This window comes from Hyla sarda, chromosome 2, assembly GCF_029499605.1.
Source record: "Hyla sarda isolate aHylSar1 chromosome 2, aHylSar1.hap1, whole genome shotgun sequence".
NCBI lineage: Eukaryota > Metazoa > Chordata > Amphibia > Anura > Hylidae > Hyla > Hyla sarda.
This window is the reverse complement of record NC_079190.1, coordinates 383948265-383966471: the sequence shown is the minus strand read 5'-3', so window position 1 is coordinate 383966471 and position 18207 is coordinate 383948265. Positions and strand designations below refer to the sequence as shown.

Genomic DNA, 18207 nt, shown 5'->3' with positions numbered 1-18207 from the left:
GTACAATATGAAATCTATGAACGTATGTATAGTATGAAGCTACGAGCGAATGTACATAAGGCTACAGGCATATGTATAGTATATACAGTATAATGCTACGAACGTACATTTCGTATAACGATACGAGCGAACAGTACAAAGCTACGAGCGGATGAACAATGTAAAGCTACGAGAGTATGTACAGTACAGCTACGAGTGTGTACAGAAAACTGAGCGTACAGTTAAAACTACGAGCATGTGTTCCGTATACCTGACACGAGTGAATGTACAGTGTAACAACTAATAGCAAATATACGGTATATACTATTTTACCATTTATACTGTACAACTTCTGTATGTACATTACAAAAAGCGTATGTGCAGTATAACTACTGGTGTATGTGCAGTACAGATGGTATAAGCGTAACTACAGTATAACAACTACTGATATATGCAAAAGTACAAATGGTGCAAGTGTAACTACAGTATAACTACTGATGTATGTACTAAGGATCGACCGATATTTTTTTTAGGGCCCATAGCGATAATCGGTGGAGGTTAGGGCCGATAGCTTATACCGATATTCCGGTATAAGGCATCGGCTATTTAACCCCCCGCGACACCGCTGCAGATGCGGGCGCTTTAAATCAATGCACTACAGTGGCTTTTGCGGTGCCATAGGCCGCCGCCGCCGCCACCACCCGCTTCTCTCCCCCTACCTGTCAGGGTGGTCCGGGCCATCCATCGTTCCTGTAGTGTCCGGGGGCGTTACGGGTGAACTGGTCCCGGCTGTCCTTCTCCGGCGGTCATCTTCTCCACTCCGGGCAGGCTCCGGCCTAGTACGCTGCATAGACGCCGCTGCGCAGTGACGCCCGTGCGCAGCGACGCACCTGACATCACGGCGTAGCGGCGTCTATGCAGCTACTAGGCCGGAGCCTGCCCGGAGTGGAGAAGATGACCGCCGGAGAAGAAGGACAGCCCGGACCGGTTCACCCTTCACCCGGAACGCCCCCGGACACTACAGGAACGATGGATGGCCCGGACCACCCCCATTACGGGTAAGTTAATTTTTTTTTTGACTCGGAGGGTGGGGGAGGGGCCCGACCGGTATAGCGGTATGGGCATACCGGTATACCGCCCAGCATCACGGTGGGGGGTGTGGTGGGTCGGGGGGGGGGGCGGTCGCGGTGCGGTGGGGGCGGTGCATTATCGGCAAGGTAATTGCCGATACCGATAATGCCCAAAATCGTGATTATCGGCCGATAATATCGGCAATACCGATAATCGGTCGATCCCTAGTATGTACATTAAAAAGGTACAAGCGTATACAGTATAACAACTACTGATGCATGTACAGTAGTACAGTATAAATGGTACACGCGTATCTAAATTATGACAAATACTGATGTATGTACAGTATAAATGGTACAAGTATATGTACAGTATGAAAGCTACAAGCGTATGTACATTAAAACCACGAGCGCATGCAAAATATGAATGCAGCTAGCATTGTTTATTGTGGTCATGAGAATACTATTGTAGCATGTGCAAGTATAACTATGATGACGCGCATGCATGACACAGTCGTATCGTGGCGGGTGATTAAAACAACTGAGTAAAACTTATGAGGTGCAACTGTGTACTGGAGTATGTGTGATACAAATGTTATAGCGTATATCAGAGCTCCCCACATTACATACATGAAACTGATGTGACATATGCATGTCGGAGGTGACACAAAGTATGAAAGATATGTGACGAGTACAAACTGTATCAACATACGCAAGCGTGTACATGAGAGTGCTCCACCTGGTAAGCGGCCAGGTAACTGGGAAAACCAGTCACAGCACAATTTCAAATCTATAATGGTTTGGGCTAAGCAAAGCAGTACCATGATAGGTCGCCATAAGCAACAACTCTTTAACATGTCTCCCTCTTAGTTACTATAGAGACAAGCAATGCTAAAGGAGACATCCGCTTTGCTCCACTCTGCTATACCCTCCCAGTCATTCTATATCATTTGTTCATCCTGTGTACAGGTCCGCCCCAGATGGCCCATGCGGTTGATGACAGTGAAGGACTGCCCCGGGTCACCCGTCTATCTCCCCGCTATCGGCTCCCCCTCCCCCGCAGTTGTCAGCGGAGGGTCTAACTTCCTGGTCACACACAGAGCAGGGGACAGCTATGGACACATGACACCGAACCCACAGCGAGACAATAGGCACAACATGACAGCTGAGGACCGGGACAGGCTGTAATATGTGAGTCACAGGGGCGCTCTCCTGTGATGGTGGGAACAGCATAGTGCACATAGGGGGCCCAGCCAGCTAATGAATGTGCGGGGCCCAGGTGTGAAGAGAGCTGTACAAGGGCCCATCTGATCAGGGCTTAGCACACCGCCCGAGCTAAGAGAGCATTTACCGAAGCCGAGCATGGACTCCAGACCAGGTGAGAACGACTGTGAGCCCTGTATACTGTATGATCTACCCTGCTCACCCAAAACTGAAAGCAGCCTGGTGACTGCCAAATCCGCCAGCGCTGTGGGCCGAGCCATCCAGCAGCGATAAGACCCCAGACACCTTACCATGCTGGTGGTGGGCAGCCTGCAGGCAACACCGGATGCCAAGACTGCACCACCTGACCTGGACTCGAAAACAGAGAAACTCTGATAGCTTGAGCGGCTACCCGAGTAACTGACCCCTCATTGGACTCCAGTTAACCTACGCTATAACCCAGTGTATAAGGTTTAGTGTGGGTGAACAGGCTGACCGTTTTCCTTTTTTTTTTTGCATTTCCTTCTTGTCTATGGTTTAAGACTTCAACATACAATAGAACCTCTCCAGAAGTCCAACCTGTCATCCAGAAGAGATTTCATAGATTCTGTTGGATTAGGGCTCACAGCAAGGACCCAGTAGTATGTAGATGTATGCCAGTTACCATCTGTACCAGCTTGGGCACACATGGTGTACCAACTGAACCAACGTCACACAGGAAGGTGTTTCTTTGCTGATCACTTTCTCCCCCCACCCCACATGCATGAAGAATTTGCAGGGTCCTTCGGTCCCTTACATTCCTAGGTTGTGCAGGGGTTGGACAGAATATCTAATATTGCAGATATCAATCACTGCTTATCGAGACTTCTATGTGACCTATTCACTTTCCATAATTGCCGCAATAATTCAAAGTACTAATCCTTAGCCATAAATATTCTCCTTTTATGAACCCAACACGCGCAAAAAATAATAATAATTTAATAGAATAAAAAAACAAAACAGGAGGGATGTAAAGTCCTGTCCACCATAGTTTATGTACATTTAGGCACTGCTTCTCAGACATAGGGGGTTTTGTTTGGTTTTATGCTGACACAATGTTAGTGGGTATGTTTTCATGGTACAAATTCCCCCCTGAACCTTATTTAAAGGGGAACTCTTGAACATTACATCTTATCCCCTATCCTGTGGGTCCGACCGCTTTGATGTCCTTTCTATACTTTCATCCAAACAATACAGAAGTCTTTCCTGAATTAATTTTTTTTGTAGCCAGTCTTTGGACCCACTCTATTTTATCAATATCTTTTTGTAGGCGAGGTCTCCAGAACTGAACACAGTGGGGGAATAAATTTTTTTTTGACAAGGCATTCCACAGATGTTTAAGTGTAATGTCTAGTGTAGGAGGTTTGAAAATCTTGCACATTTTGAGACTATCTGGTTTTAGTTTGAACCATCTTAACCCCTTAAGGGCCAGGCACATATGAGTTCATCCCTGCACCCTGGGTCTTAAGGACCAGGCAAGTACTCATACGTCCGTGGGAATTTCGCATCCCGAATTTCCCATCCCCCCCCATGTCGGCAATCGCAGAAAATCGCATGTCAATTCAGACATGCGATTTTCTGCTATTCCGGGCTCATCGCGTCTCTGGTGCCCCGATCAGCCCGGAAAATAGTGATGATCTGACCTGTCAGTGACAGCTCAGATCATCTTGCAGGGTAGGAGTGAGGTCGCAGTGCTGCGATCTCCTCCTATCCCCTGCCATTGGTCAGAACTGATTCTGACCAATGGCAGAGCAGGACAGTGGGTTGCCCACCCCTGGATGTCGCGGGGAACATGGGGAGAAGATGGAGGTCGGTACCTGCAGGAGAAGATGCCTGTGAACAGCTGATCGTCGCTGCAGACTGCTGGATCCCGGCTCAGGTAGGGAAGCGACGTTGGGGGGGAGGGAATGAAAGTGAAAGTAATGTGATCTTTACTGTGGCAAACACTAGGAAGGCTAAACTGCAACTCCCAGCATGCCCTGTTACAGTGGTGCCCAAACTGTAGCCCTCCAGATGTTGCCAAACTACAACACTCAGCATGCCCAGACTGCCCAGGCATGCTGGGAGTTGTAGTTCTGTAACATCTGTCCCTTCAGATTTTGCAATTTTCATGACATTTTTGAAAATTGTAGCACTACTTTGAAGCCCTCAAATTTTTTCAAAAAGTAAAAATATGTCCATTTTATGATGGCAACATAAAGTGGACATATTGTATTTGAGAATAAAATTATTATTTTAAAAAATAAACTTATTTGGAATATCAATTTTCCTTACAAGTAGAGATGAGCGAACTTACAGTAAATTCGATTCGTCACGAACTTCTCGGCTCGGCAATTGATGACTTATCCGGCATAAATTAGTTCAGCTTTCGGGTGCACCAGGGGGCTGGAAAAGGTGGATACAGTCCCAGGAGACTCTTTCCTAGGAATGTATCCACCTTTTCCAGTCCACCGGAGCACCTGAAGGCTGAACTAATTTTACGCAGGATAAGTCATCACCTGCCGAGCAGTTCGTGACGAATCGAATTTACCGTAAGTTCGCTCATCTCTACTTACAAGTAGAGAGCTTCAAAGTTAGAAAAATGCAAAATTTTCTAAATTTTCATGAAATTTGGGGATTTTTCACCAAAAAAGGATGCAAGTAATGACAAAAATTTACCACCAAAATAAAGTAGAATATGTCACGAAAAAAATCTCAGAATCAGAATATTCGGTAAAAGCGTTTTAGAGATATTAATTCTTAAAGTGACAGTGGTCAGAAGTGAAAAAACGCTCTGGTCCTACAGTGAAAATTGGCCTGGTCCTTAAGGGGTTAAAAGAGGACTTAATTTTTATTGCATTTGTTTGTGCAATTTTAGCATGTTTAATCCACACCACTTGTATGTGAAACCACTCCCAATGTTATGCCACACCCCCTTTTCAGGCATGGCTCAAAATTCTTTTTGTCTATTCCGAAAATCTGTCTAACGTGCACCAGTACGTGGCAAAAATCTGGTGCACAGACTTTTATTTACCCCCCCCTAGTTTTCCAGATGTGGTCTATCTACAGCGATCCCGCAAAGTACTGCACAGTCCAAACCTCTTAAATGCCACAGAGGGCTGATGAAATGGTACAAGGGGATACTAGATCTAAAAGTTGTTACAAAATGTTTGTAGGAGCGAGCAAGCGGGATTGCACTCATATGTTGTGGGTGGGAGTGGAACACCTTGCGGGAGCGGAAAGTAATGGTCAGAAATCCAGCACAAGCGAGATTAAAGGAGTACTCTGCGAAAGAAATCTCCCGTGTGGCGCCCAGGCTCTCCTAAAAAAAAACGTGTTCACCACCGCACAAAGCTGTGGTAGACACACACCCTCCATACAGCTCTATGGGAGAGCAGGAGATGGTTTCTGCTCTCCCATGCATTGATGGGGTGTGTCATCCACTGCTTTGTGCAGAGGTCAATGTGCCTCATTTAGGAAGAGAGCCAGGGCACCAGGCAGATTGCAGAGGGTCCCTGCGGTCCTTAGGATAGGGGATAATTTTTTTTCTATTCCAGAGATCTCCTTTAAAAAAGGGTACTCCGGTTGCCCAATTGTTTGGAACATAGACTTGCATTGACGAAGCGTGGTGTCATGTCACGACCCCCCCCCCCCCTCTTTTTTTTATTTATTTTTTAAATTTTTTATTTTTTTTTTAACAGCTGGGTGTGGCACAGTGATTGCGGGGGGGGGGGGGGGGGGGGGTCCCAGCTGCAGGACCCTCATGATCAGACATCTTAGATAAGATGTCTAGTTGCAGAGTACCGCTTTAAGAAAAACAGTCCAGTGCAGGGCTCAACTATAGATCTCTATACAGCGGGATCACAATTTCCCTCTTCCTACTGGTTATACCTCTAACTATGCCGCCTTAAAAAAAAAAAAAAAAAAATTATACATCGGTAAAATTTAAAGTGTACCTGTCTTCAACAAAAACTTTTTATATAATGTAGATAATACTATTATATGTATATTTGTAATAACATTGGTTAAAAAATGTGTATATTTTTGACCCGGCAGCTATTGCATGTGTGTCTCTATGGAGGAGTCCAAATACAGGAAGTGAGGGTGGACAAACAGGGCTCTGTGCAGTAAGAAAAAGCAGGACAGTGTGCACTGAAGCTCCATAACATGCTCCTGGCTCATACATCAGGATGATTGACAAGTCAGGAGCCTGCACAGAGCCCTGCTTGTCCTGTCCTCACTTCCTGTTTTTGGACTCTTCATAGAGACACACATGCAATAGCTGCAGAGACAGCATTTTTTCACCCAAAAATACACAAAATTTTTAACTAATGTATATTACAAATAAACATATAATGGTATTGTCTACATTATATAAAAAGTTTTTTGTTGACAACAGGTACACTTTAAAAGTATGAGGATTAAATTCGCTTAAAAAAAATAAAATAAAAACACCAACACATAAGACATTACTCTCCCTTTTGAGAAGCCGAACACAATACACAGCAGAAACTAGATGAACTGGTTTTTACTCTGGTCATTGATACCTACTGGAGCACAACGGTTAAAACTGGCCAGATTAAACAATGACTTTAATCTAGTAGAGTACAGGTTAGGCCTAGGACACAATGTATCATTACCTGCAATAATGTCTATATACATAATTATATACATAATACAAATTGATAAATATGGAATAACTTAAGCCAGTCTAAGAGTATTTGCTTTTCTAAAATTGACGCTGCATACAGACAGCAATGCTTTACTTAACCCGAGAGTTCTAATTTGCAGGTGCCTGAAACATAGTGTTATATTAGAGGCCAGGGCTCAACTAATTCGGCAGAACTCCATGTCCTCCTACGGGAGTGTTCCCTAATACAATATTATGGAATTGTTATTTGGTTAGAAGAACATCCTTTCTACTTTATATAAATAACTAGCTGAGTACCCGGCATTGCCCGGTTTTTCCTTCCTACTCGTGGGGGAGGAAAATCAACAGAGGAGATTTTGACTTCATATCCCGTCCTCATATATTGTTGTCACATCCCGTCCAGTAATATATGTACGTGGTATTGAAATATCTCCAGCCGTACGCAAGTTATGTGAGAACATACATTTCCCATTGATTTGCATGGGACTTTAAACAAAAAACCCCGACCCTCACAAATGGGGGTAGTTAAGGGTTAAATTAACTATCCTATATTATAAATGGACATATAAGTAACATGTGAACAAGTATTATGGAAATATCTCCAGCCGTTTGGAAGTTATGCAGTAACATATGTTTCCCATTGAATTGTATGGGACTTTAAACATAAACCCCGCCCCTGGCAAATGGGGGTGGGTAAGGGTTAAATCACCTATCCTTTGTTTGTTGTTGACATATAGGTAACATGTGTGCCAAGTTTCATGTTAATATCTTTAGCCGTTTGGACGTGATGCTGGAACATACACACACGTTGATTGTGTGTGTGTGTGTGTGTGTGTGTGTGTGTGTGTGAGTGTGTGAGTGTGTGAGTGTGTGAGAGAGAGAGAGAGAGAGAGAGAGAGAGAGAGAGAGAGAGAGAGAGAGAGAGAGAGAGAGAGAGAGAGAGAGAGAGAGAGAGAGAGAGAGAGAGAGAGAGAGAGAGAGAGAGAGAGATATATATAGATATATATAGATATATATAGATATATATAGATATATGGGATCGACCGATTATCGGTATGGCCGATATTATCGGCCGATAATCACGATTTTGGGCATTATCGGTATCGGCAATTACCTTGCCGATAAGCCGATAATGCCCCGCCCCCGCACCACCCCCACCGCACCGCAACCGCCACCCCCCCCCCCCCCCGACCTGCCGCTCCCCCCACCCTCCGAGCCAATAAAAAAATTAAACTTACCCGTAATGGGGGTGGTCCGGGCCATCCATCCTTCCTGTAGTGTCCGGGGGCGTTCCGGGTGAAGAGTGAACCGGTCCGGGCTGTCCTTCTCCGGGGGTCATCTTCTCCACTCCGGGCTCCGGCCTAGTACACTGCATAAACGCCGCTACGCCGTGACGTCAGGTGCGTCGCTGCGCACGGGCATCACTGCGCACGGGCGTCACTGCGCACGGGCGTCTATGCAGCGTTACTAGGCCGGAGCCTGCCCGGAGTGGAGAAGATGACCGCCGGAGAAGAAGGACAGCCCGGACCGGTTCACTCTTCACCCGGAACGCCCTCGGACACTACAGGAAGGATGGATGGCCCGGACCCCCCTGACAGGTAGGGGGAGAGAAGCGGGTGGCGGCGGCGGCCTATGGCCCCGCAAAAGCCACTGCAGATCATTGATTTAAAGTGCCCGCTTTAAATCAATGATCTGCAGCGGTGTCGCAGGGGGTTAAATAGCCAATAACTGATACCGGAATATCGGTATAAGTTATCGGCTATCGGCCCTAACCTGCACCGATTATCGGTATCGGCCCTAAAAAACCGATATCGGTCGAATATATATATATATATACACACACACACATATATACACACATATACTAGCCGAGTACCCGGCGTTGCCCGGTTTTTCCTTCCTAATCCTTGTTGGGGAGGAAAATAAACAAAGGAGGAAGCTTTTGACTTCATATCCCGTCCTCATATACTGTTGTCATATCGCGTCCTCCTATCCCGACCCGTAATATGTGTACCAGTTATTGAAATATCTCCAGCCGTACAGAAGTTATGTGAGAACATACATTTCCCATTGATTTGCATGGGACTTTAAACAAAAACCCCGACCCTCACAAATGGGGGTAGTTAAGGGTTAAATTAACTATCCTATATTTTAAGTGGACATATAAGTAACATGTGACCAAGTATTATCGAAATATCTCCAGCCGTTTGGAAGTTATGCAGATAACTTATACCTGGGAACAGGTAATTATAAAACCGGTGATGGGGGAGGCAATGGGGCAGCGGTGGTGGTTGGACTAGGGAGGACCCCAGGACAGGCAGGGGAGAGAAGTGGGTGGCGGCAGACTCTGGCCCCGCAAAAGCCCCTGCAGTTCATTGATTTAAAGCGCCCCGATTTAAATCACTGATCTGCAGCGGCTTCTGCAGGGCCAGGTGGAGGGGAAATAGCCGATAATTTATACCGATATTCAGGTATAAGCTATCGGTCGATCCCTAGTAAACACTGAATTTTGATTTGAAAATTACTGTTTCCGTGCCTCTATACTGCAACCGCACCTTTCTGCAAGAGAGAGTCATCACATTATATTATATTATACACACACACGATCCCATGATGATAATGGGGGGGGGGGGGTGTAAATACCGTGGAACCGCCATGTTGTTCAATGTACATGCTGTAAATAAATGACCCTGAAAATAAGCCCTAGTGTGTTTTTTTGTGGCTAAAATTAATATGATTAAACATGGTAGGTAGGTATGTATGTATGTAGCAGAAATGAAGAGAAAATCCAGCGTGGCAATTCAAGCAATACTTGGTACTTTATTCAGCAATCAGCCAACATGGAAGACAGGTGACGCGTTTCGGCTACAATATGTAGCCTTAGTCGTATGTGTGTGTATATATACATCACATAATAAAAATATAATATATATATATATATATATATATATATATATATATATATATATATATATATATATATATATATATATATATATATATATATATACATATACACACACACACACACACACATATATTAAATCAAAAGTATATAAATAATAATGGAGGCGCTTGCTGGATTGATCGTGTGGTACTCCCAGCACAATGGCCAATCATTGAATGGATCTATAAACAAGCGCCAATCTAGGATAACAGCCCTTTAATACAGCGAGTGTTGGGACATTGGTTAAGGTCCTAAGGATCATGAATTACAAGTGGTTCAAGTCTGCCCCTCTACCGGATGTTACTTCTACAAAACACACAACAGCTTCTTAAAGGGGTACTCCGCTCCTAGACATCCAAAGGATAAGGGATAAGATGTCAGATCGCTGGAATCCCACTGCTGGGGACCCCTGGGATCTCCGCTGTGGCACACTTGTTCTGTACATAATGACCGGTGATACAGGGGCCGAAGCATCGTGACGTCACGATGCTCCGCCCCCTCGTGACATCACGGCCCACCTCCTTAATGCAAGTCTATGGGAGGGGGCGTGATGGCCAACACACACCCTTCCATAGACTTGTATTGAGGGGGCGGGCCTTTACGTAACAGTGCTCCGGCCCCTGTATTGCCCGTTATTAAGCACAGAGCAAGTTTGCTCTGGAGATCCCGGCGATCTGACATCTTATCCCCCATCCTTTGAATAGGAGATAAGATGTCTAGGGGCGGAGTACCCCTTTAACTGCTTAAATCTTTGGTTCAGGCCGTGTGCCAGTTGTCCTTGGCAAGCAACGTTAAAAAGTCACCTATGAAAGGCAATTTTACGATAGACATGCCTTGTTCAATCCCTCTATGCACAGAAAATTCTTTATCAGGAATTACTCATGTGATTAATCTGGAGACGGTGAAAGTCAATGTTTGGTTATAACTGTATCAGGCCAATCAGTATAGCCATAATATAACAGATCAGCGATACATAGTTACGGTAATAAGGGTAAAAAAAGGTCAAAAGTCGATCAATTTTAACCTAAAAACCCTTTGAGGCAAAAGTCAATTGCCCCATACCAGAGGGAAAAATATATATATATATATATATAAATCTCTCTCTCTCTGACTCCAAATAGGGCATTTGGAATAAAATACCTTGATCAATGCCATGTCTCCAAAAATCTAGTATCCATAACTTGTCATATATTTTTGAAGAAAAACATCCATGACATTTATTGAGTTAAACATCACAACATCGTATAGCAGAGAGCTCCAGTCTCACTGCTCTTACAGTAAAGAATCTCTGTGCTGGTGCAAAAAACTTCTTTCCTCTAGACATAAGAGGATGCCCCCTTGTCGTGGTTACCGTCCTAGGTATAAAAAGATCACTAGAAAGATCTCTGTACTGTCCCTTCGTATATTTGTACATTGTGATCAGATCGCTCCTAAGATGTCTTTTCTCCAAACTAAATAACCCCAAGCTTGATAACCTGTCTTGGTCCTGTAATCCTCCCATACCATTAGTTATCTTTGTCACCCTCCTCTGCACCCTCTCCAGTTCAGTCATGTCCTTCTTATATACAGGGGCCCAGAATTGGACACAATACTCCATATGTGGTCTGACTAATGATTTATACAGAGGAAAAATGATATCCTTGTCACGAGCCTCTATGGCTCTCGATACATCCCATGACTGTTAGCCTTGGCAGCCACTGCCTGGCACTGATCGCTAAATTAAGTTTACTGTCCAGCAGTACCCCTAGTCCTGGTCCTCTTTAGCACATAATTGTACATTTTGTTTCTAATGCCCAAGGGCATAACCTTACATTTATTCACATTAAACTTTGTTTGCCATGTCTGTGCCTATGCCTCCAGCATCCACAGTAATGTGTTATCCTCCTCTGTGGTGATCACCCTAACCAGTTACGTGTCATCAGCAAATATTGAAAATCTACTCAGTAATCCCTCTACAAGGTCATTAATAAACATATCGAAAAGAAGTGGACCCAGTACTGACCCCTGTGGTATCCTGTGTAGCCAGGGTCACAATTACAACTGGGTCTCTAGACCAGGGGGACCACAGACACACCCTTACCACTAAGTTAGATATTGCATTATTCTATATCTGAGCTCTACAGGCAGCTCTCTCCTCCTCATGGTTTGTTTTTTTTAAACATTTTTCTGCTATGAGACCTTATATAGACAGGGGTAGAATTTACCACAGGTGACTCCATTCAAGGTGTAGAAATGTCTTAAAGATGATCAAGAGCAAAATTTTAAGTGTCATAGCAAAGAGTCTGAACACTTACGTCCATGCAAAATTAAATGTTTACCTTTTTAATAAACTAGCAAACAATTCTAAAATTCTGTTTTCGTTGTGTTATGGGGTACTGATGCAGAATGATTGGGGGACATTTTTAATTTTCTCATTATTTTAGCCGAAGGCCACAACATAAAATAAGAAAAGAGTGAAAGGGTCCTAAACATTCTGAATGCGCGGTAAGTCATGTGGAGAAACACCTGCCAGGTCAGCCGAGGCCGATACACACCCAGCAAGACTACAGATATAAACCTGCACTACATTCCTGCAATATTTTCAGCTACCCAGCCTTCTACCAGCTGGTTCCCTGATCCGGGGGAAACGCTCTGGTATCTGTCAATTACAGGTGCTTGATTTGTTTTCACCTACACAAACAGGGAACTCTGTGCTCACGCGAACATTAAACATCCCCCCCCCCCGGCATGGTAAACCAGAAGGCGGCTGTGATGTAAAGCAGGCAGCAATGCAAAGGTTAATAAAATGTCAAACGTCTCAGGTTCTGTCATACATGAACGTGCGCATACTGTACATTCAGTATGGGGAGCGAGATGAGGTCACCGCTTTATATACAGCAGTCTGCAAGGGAGGTTACTGGGAAGTGGACTGGCCATACAAACACTGTCAGAAACAAGTGTGAACATACACTAGTGCCAGGCTTTCAGTAAGGGGGAGTGCAACTTCTAGTAGTTTACAACATTTAAAAGCAATGTTAAAATAAAAATAAAATGTAAGCGGCCAGACATCATCATTGGCCTAAGTTCACACAGTGGAATTTCTGAGTGGAATTCTGCAAGAATATTCCACACGGACATTCCGCTGCAGAAGAGTCCTATTGATTTCAATGGGATTCTGCTGCACTGTGCACATGGTGAAAATCTAGATTCCAGAATCCACAGAAAGACTAGACGACATGTCTATCCTTTCTGTGAATTCCGCTCAGAAATGCATTGAGGCGGCGCATTTCCAAGCGCATCTATGAGATGGCGTATTTCCAAACCGTCGTAGCACCTGCCGGAACATCTGAATGTGTGGAATGTCCGCCCATGTTTTCCAGAGACATTCCGCACATTTTTTTGCAGTGTGAACCCGGGCCTTATCAATCTTTCCTTTTGAGCCTCCTTCCTAATGCAGTGGAATACAAAGTGTTAAAGGGATATTCCTACAATTTAAAAAAGTTATCTATTTATAGGAAAGGGGGATAACTAGGTGATAGGTCAGGATCGCAGAAGTCAGACCACCAATCATCAGAACGGAGGAGAAACCTCCTCTGCAGTAAAAGCCCTGATGTGTATACAGTGGTCCCTCAACATACGATGGTAATCCGTCCCAAATGGACCAACGTTTGTTGAAACCATCGTATGTTGAGGGATCCGTGCAATGTGAAGTATAGGACAGTGGTCTACAACCTGCGGACCTCCAGATGTTTCAAAACTACAACATCCAGCATGCCCGGACAGCCAACGGCTGATGATGTGATGGAGAGCACCGACGATGCAGGGGATCCCGAAGAGGACGCGCTGGAGCCCGGAGGACAGGTAAGTGATAGTCAGCGGACCACACGGGGCTCCGTAAATGCGATGGCCCCGACATACAAAAGCATCGTATGTGGATGCTGCCTTCAACATGTGATGGACTCTGAGAGGCAATCGTATGTTGAAATGATCGTATGTCGGGGCCATCGTAGGTCGGGGGTCACTGTAGAGCCCAAATAGTAATTCCATAAAACAGTTTATCCACAAGTAACCTTAAGTAGATACCTTATCTTTTACTTGGACAAATAAACTAATATTTTTGTAAGCGATAGTGTCAGATGAAAGGGACGGGCGCGGTGCTGGTTAATGACTGACAAATCAGGGTCACAACAGGATTAATATTTTACTGTACTTGTCTCCTTTGGTACTTGCCCTTTCTATCACAAAGGTGAACACATTTGTTTGCATTCCATTATGTCTCCTAACCCTGTGCAGCCTCTGCTTGTGTTATCTAATATTTTACAATGTGTTAACTCAAGGAAAAAATATTTAAAATAGGAAACCAGAGCAGAATGTAATCTGCTGGGCCAAATCAATATATCTACACCAAAAAGGGAGGCACCAACACAACAAATAGACAATCTTTATTTAAAGGGGTACTCTGGCGCTTAGACATCTTATCCCCTATCCAAATGATAGGGATAAGATGCCTGATCGCGGTGGTCCCGCCGCTGGGGACCCCTGTGATCTTGCACGCCGCACCCCGTTAAAATCAGTCCTGATTACTGTCGATCACGGGGTCGGAGCGTTGTGACGTCACGGCTCCGCCCCCGTGTGACATCATGCCCCGCCCCCTCAATACAAGCCTATGGGAGGGGCGTGACAGCACACGGGGGGCAGAGCCGTAACGTCACAACGCTCCGGCCCTGTGATCGACAGTAATGAGACCTGGAGCGAACACGCTCCAGGGACTGATTAGAACTAGAAACTCAGAAACCAATGTGTGACCACCACTGTTTTTGATGCTGTACACTTGCACTATATCCCACTATATTGGGTTAAATGTAGGTGAACAGCCTGTCAGTTTCCCTTTCAGGCTGGGTTCACAACACGTTTTGTACTTACGGTTCCGTATAAGGCTGGGGGGAGGGGGGGGGGGAATCGTGGCGCCCGCACTCAGCCGTATTCGGGAACTGTATTAAAAGGACAACTGCAGCGGAATTACACTTATCCCCTATTCACAGGATAGGGGATAAGTGTTTGATCGCGGGGGGGGTCCGACCGCTGGGACCCCCCCCCCCCCTCGATCTCTCTAACGGGACGCCGGCATTAGCGCCCATGGTGACGTAGCGTCGACCTAGAGGTCGACGGTGACGCCCCGTCTCCTCCCCGTCCCCATACAGTTCTATTCGGGATGCGGGGAGGCACGAATGCTGCCTCCCCGCCTCTCCCATAGAGATGTATGGAGGAGGCGTGCCTGCCACAATGTCATGCTGCGGCTGGCACGCCCCCTGCACTGGAGAGCCGCGGCCCCATACAGGAGATCGCCGGGGGCCCCAGCGTTCTGACCCCCCCGCGATCAAACACTTATCCCCTATCTTGAGGATAGGGGATAAGTGTTTGTACCGCTGCAGATGTCCTTTAATGCATGTCTATGAGCCGACCGGAGTGAACTGCAGCCTCCGGTCGGCTGCGTTTTCGGCCGTACGCGGTTTCCTGACCGTAGGCAAAAATGCGGTTGACCACATTTTTTGCATGCGGTCGGGAAACCGCATACGGCCGAAAACGCAGCCGACCGGAGGCTGCGGTTCACTCCGGTCGGCTCATAGACATGCATTAAATACGGTTCCCGAATACGGCTGAGTGCAGGCGCCGCGATTCCCCCCGCCCCCTCTCCCCCCAGCCGTATACGGAACTGTAAGTACAAAACGTGGTGTGAACCCAGCCAACAAAATTTCACAAGGACATTCCGCTGCACTGCTCATATGGTAGAGTTACTGCTGCGGAAATCCCGATTCCGGCATCCGCAGGGGAAAAAAATAAGATAAAATGTGTGTAATAGAGAGATCTATATCTATATCTCTCTATCTACATGTCTCAGACCGCAATGCATTGCCCCCTTAAGTGTTTGTTTTTATTTTACAGTTGTTAATTTTTGATTACACAGAACAACAGGTTTGCACGCTTGGAGCTCCTTCCCTACAGCGTATCATTTTCTACATTTATATATCACAGTCCAATTGATTTTTCCTTATGTTCTGAAGATGATAGAATTAGTTTTGCAACAGCTGTAGGCACCCTGGTTGGCAAACACTGTTGTGATGTATTGAGTTTTTAGCACCAGCTACTAGAGTAAAGGAAAAGAGGGCACCCCTTTCCCTAATGCAGTAGTCTCCAAACTGTGGCCCTCCAGATAATGCAAAACTGCTGCCCAGCCATGTTGGGAATAGTAGTTTTGCATCAAATGGAGGGCCACAGCTTGGAGACCACTGCCCTACTAGGATGAATGTCTTTTACCTACAGTGTGGGATAATAAACTGTAACAAAGTGTTACTCACCATAATGTGGTTTTACTTAATCGGACACAAACCTACAAGAAAGAAAAAGACAAATTAAAAAAAACAAATTTAAAAAAACATGGCTGTATCTAAACAAACACACCAAAACATTTCCGATCGAGGCAAAGGTAGCCTGACAGGTTACAGAGATCTAACAGCACAGATAAGCATAATGGACACCTTACATCATATTAAAAATAAGTGGTACTTACCTACCGAGCCCCCAAACCAGTCCCCTGCTGGTCTCTGCTTGTTTCAGCTGGACCTGCCCACAGAGGTGTCTGATCTTAGCCAGTGATCGGCTGAGAGGACAGGTCCAGCTTGAAACAGAAGCTTTCTGTCTCTTTAAACCAGAAAATCTCACCTGAATGTCTAGGAGGCTTATGTACTATACCCTCAGATGAATATTAGGAACACTTCCCCAGGCTGAAGTGATATGCCCATCATGCCAGCCTTTTTATATGTTACTAGTGGCATGACTAACAAGGAACGAGAAGTAAAATATCAATTAGAATAAAAATAAAAAAAAAAGAGGTCAGGGAGTTTTTAGCCAGGGGATTTTACACGCCACACCGTGAAACACCTGTGATATTAAAACTCGTAACAAAAGTAGTTTAAAGGGGTACTCTGGCCCCGAGACAACTTATCCCCTAGCCAAAGGATAGGGGATAAGATGTCTCACCGCGGGTGTCCTGCCGCTGGGGACCCCTGCAATCTTGTATTCGCCACCCACCTGTTTGAGCTGCAAGCCGCGGTGCCAGCTCACAAACAGCCGGGTGGCGACCATGGGGCCGGAGTATCGTGACATCACAAATACAAGATTGCGGGGGTCCCCAGCGGCGGGACCCCCACGGTGAGACGACTTCTCCCTATCCTTTGGATAGGGGATAAGATGTCTCAGGGCCGGAGTACCCCATTTAAGTGCTCTCCCTGCTTTTTTTGGGCACCTGAGAGCACCCTCCATGGTGAAGTGTTATTTCTCATTCTCTCCACTTCAGAGAAGGGGGGACCAGGACTGAGCTGTTTGCCAGTAGTCAGCATACATGGATTTCCTTTCCCTTACTTCATAGTGATAGTTAATGTGCACAGGGCTGAAAAGATTGACATTGTGCTGAGGGATGATTTACACTATGGGTCAAACAAATTATCTAGGGGCCACTGGAGGTAGAGGCTGGGCCGCATTAAGTATTCCACACAAAAAAGCAGTGTCTCAGTCCCTGAACTGTTAGACCGCCCCTGGCACGGAACAAATTGGATTACCACTAAACTGTGCTTTCAAGTAAGGGGCAGCAAAATATTGTCCCACTGGCCGCATGTTTGAGACCCCTGATTTAGACAGTACAGTACTATAGATCGCATGTGGAAGGAGAAGGGGATACTGATGCATTCTGACACTGCAAGGTGCTATGGGATCAATTACAGAACCAGTGGATATCCCAAGTCTACCGACTCCCAAGTCTACCAAAAAAAAAAAAAAAAGCTAAAGAGCAAAAATTATACACAAAATACCAAACCAAATCAGACCAGATTCCAAGCCTGGACATTGTTGAGATGTTGAATAACATCCATGAGTTCTGCCCCGATTCTTGCCCACGAATAAAAACATTATCGATTTAGTGGACCCATAGAATGATTCCTGAAGACCAACATGTTTTGTCCAGAGGAGTGCCCTCCCACCAGCCCAGGAGGAGATTTGTGTAAGTGGGGGCGCACGGACCCTCTGTAGCGGTCCATCTGAGCTGGTGGAAGATGCGGCAGTCGAAAAATAATTACATGTCAAGATGAAGCGGAGGAGTGATAATACAGAATCGTTATGAGACAAAATTTATTACCCCTTGATTGCAAAAAATACTGCACAGCCATTATCATGAGGGACTGAGCGATAGAGGGACTCTACATCTATGCTCACCAGTAATATAGATGGTTCAACTGACATCTCTTTAATTCGTCTTAGAAAATCTATCGTATCCCTCACATACAATGGCAGTGATGTCATTAATTTAC

General features: G+C 45.4%; 1 protein-coding gene across 1 annotated transcript in view; it reads right to left on the bottom strand.

The window, feature by feature from the left end:
* The window catches only part of MTMR4 (myotubularin related protein 4), a 64187-nt gene that overhangs the window by 37798 nt on the left and 8182 nt on the right, over positions 1–18207 (bottom strand). The window contains exon 2 of the mRNA XM_056558545.1: positions 16204–16235. Coding sequence (XP_056414520.1) covers positions 16204–16206 — 3 coding nt within the window. The 5' untranslated portion in view covers positions 16207–16235. The remainder of the gene's footprint in view (positions 1–16203; positions 16236–18207) is intronic.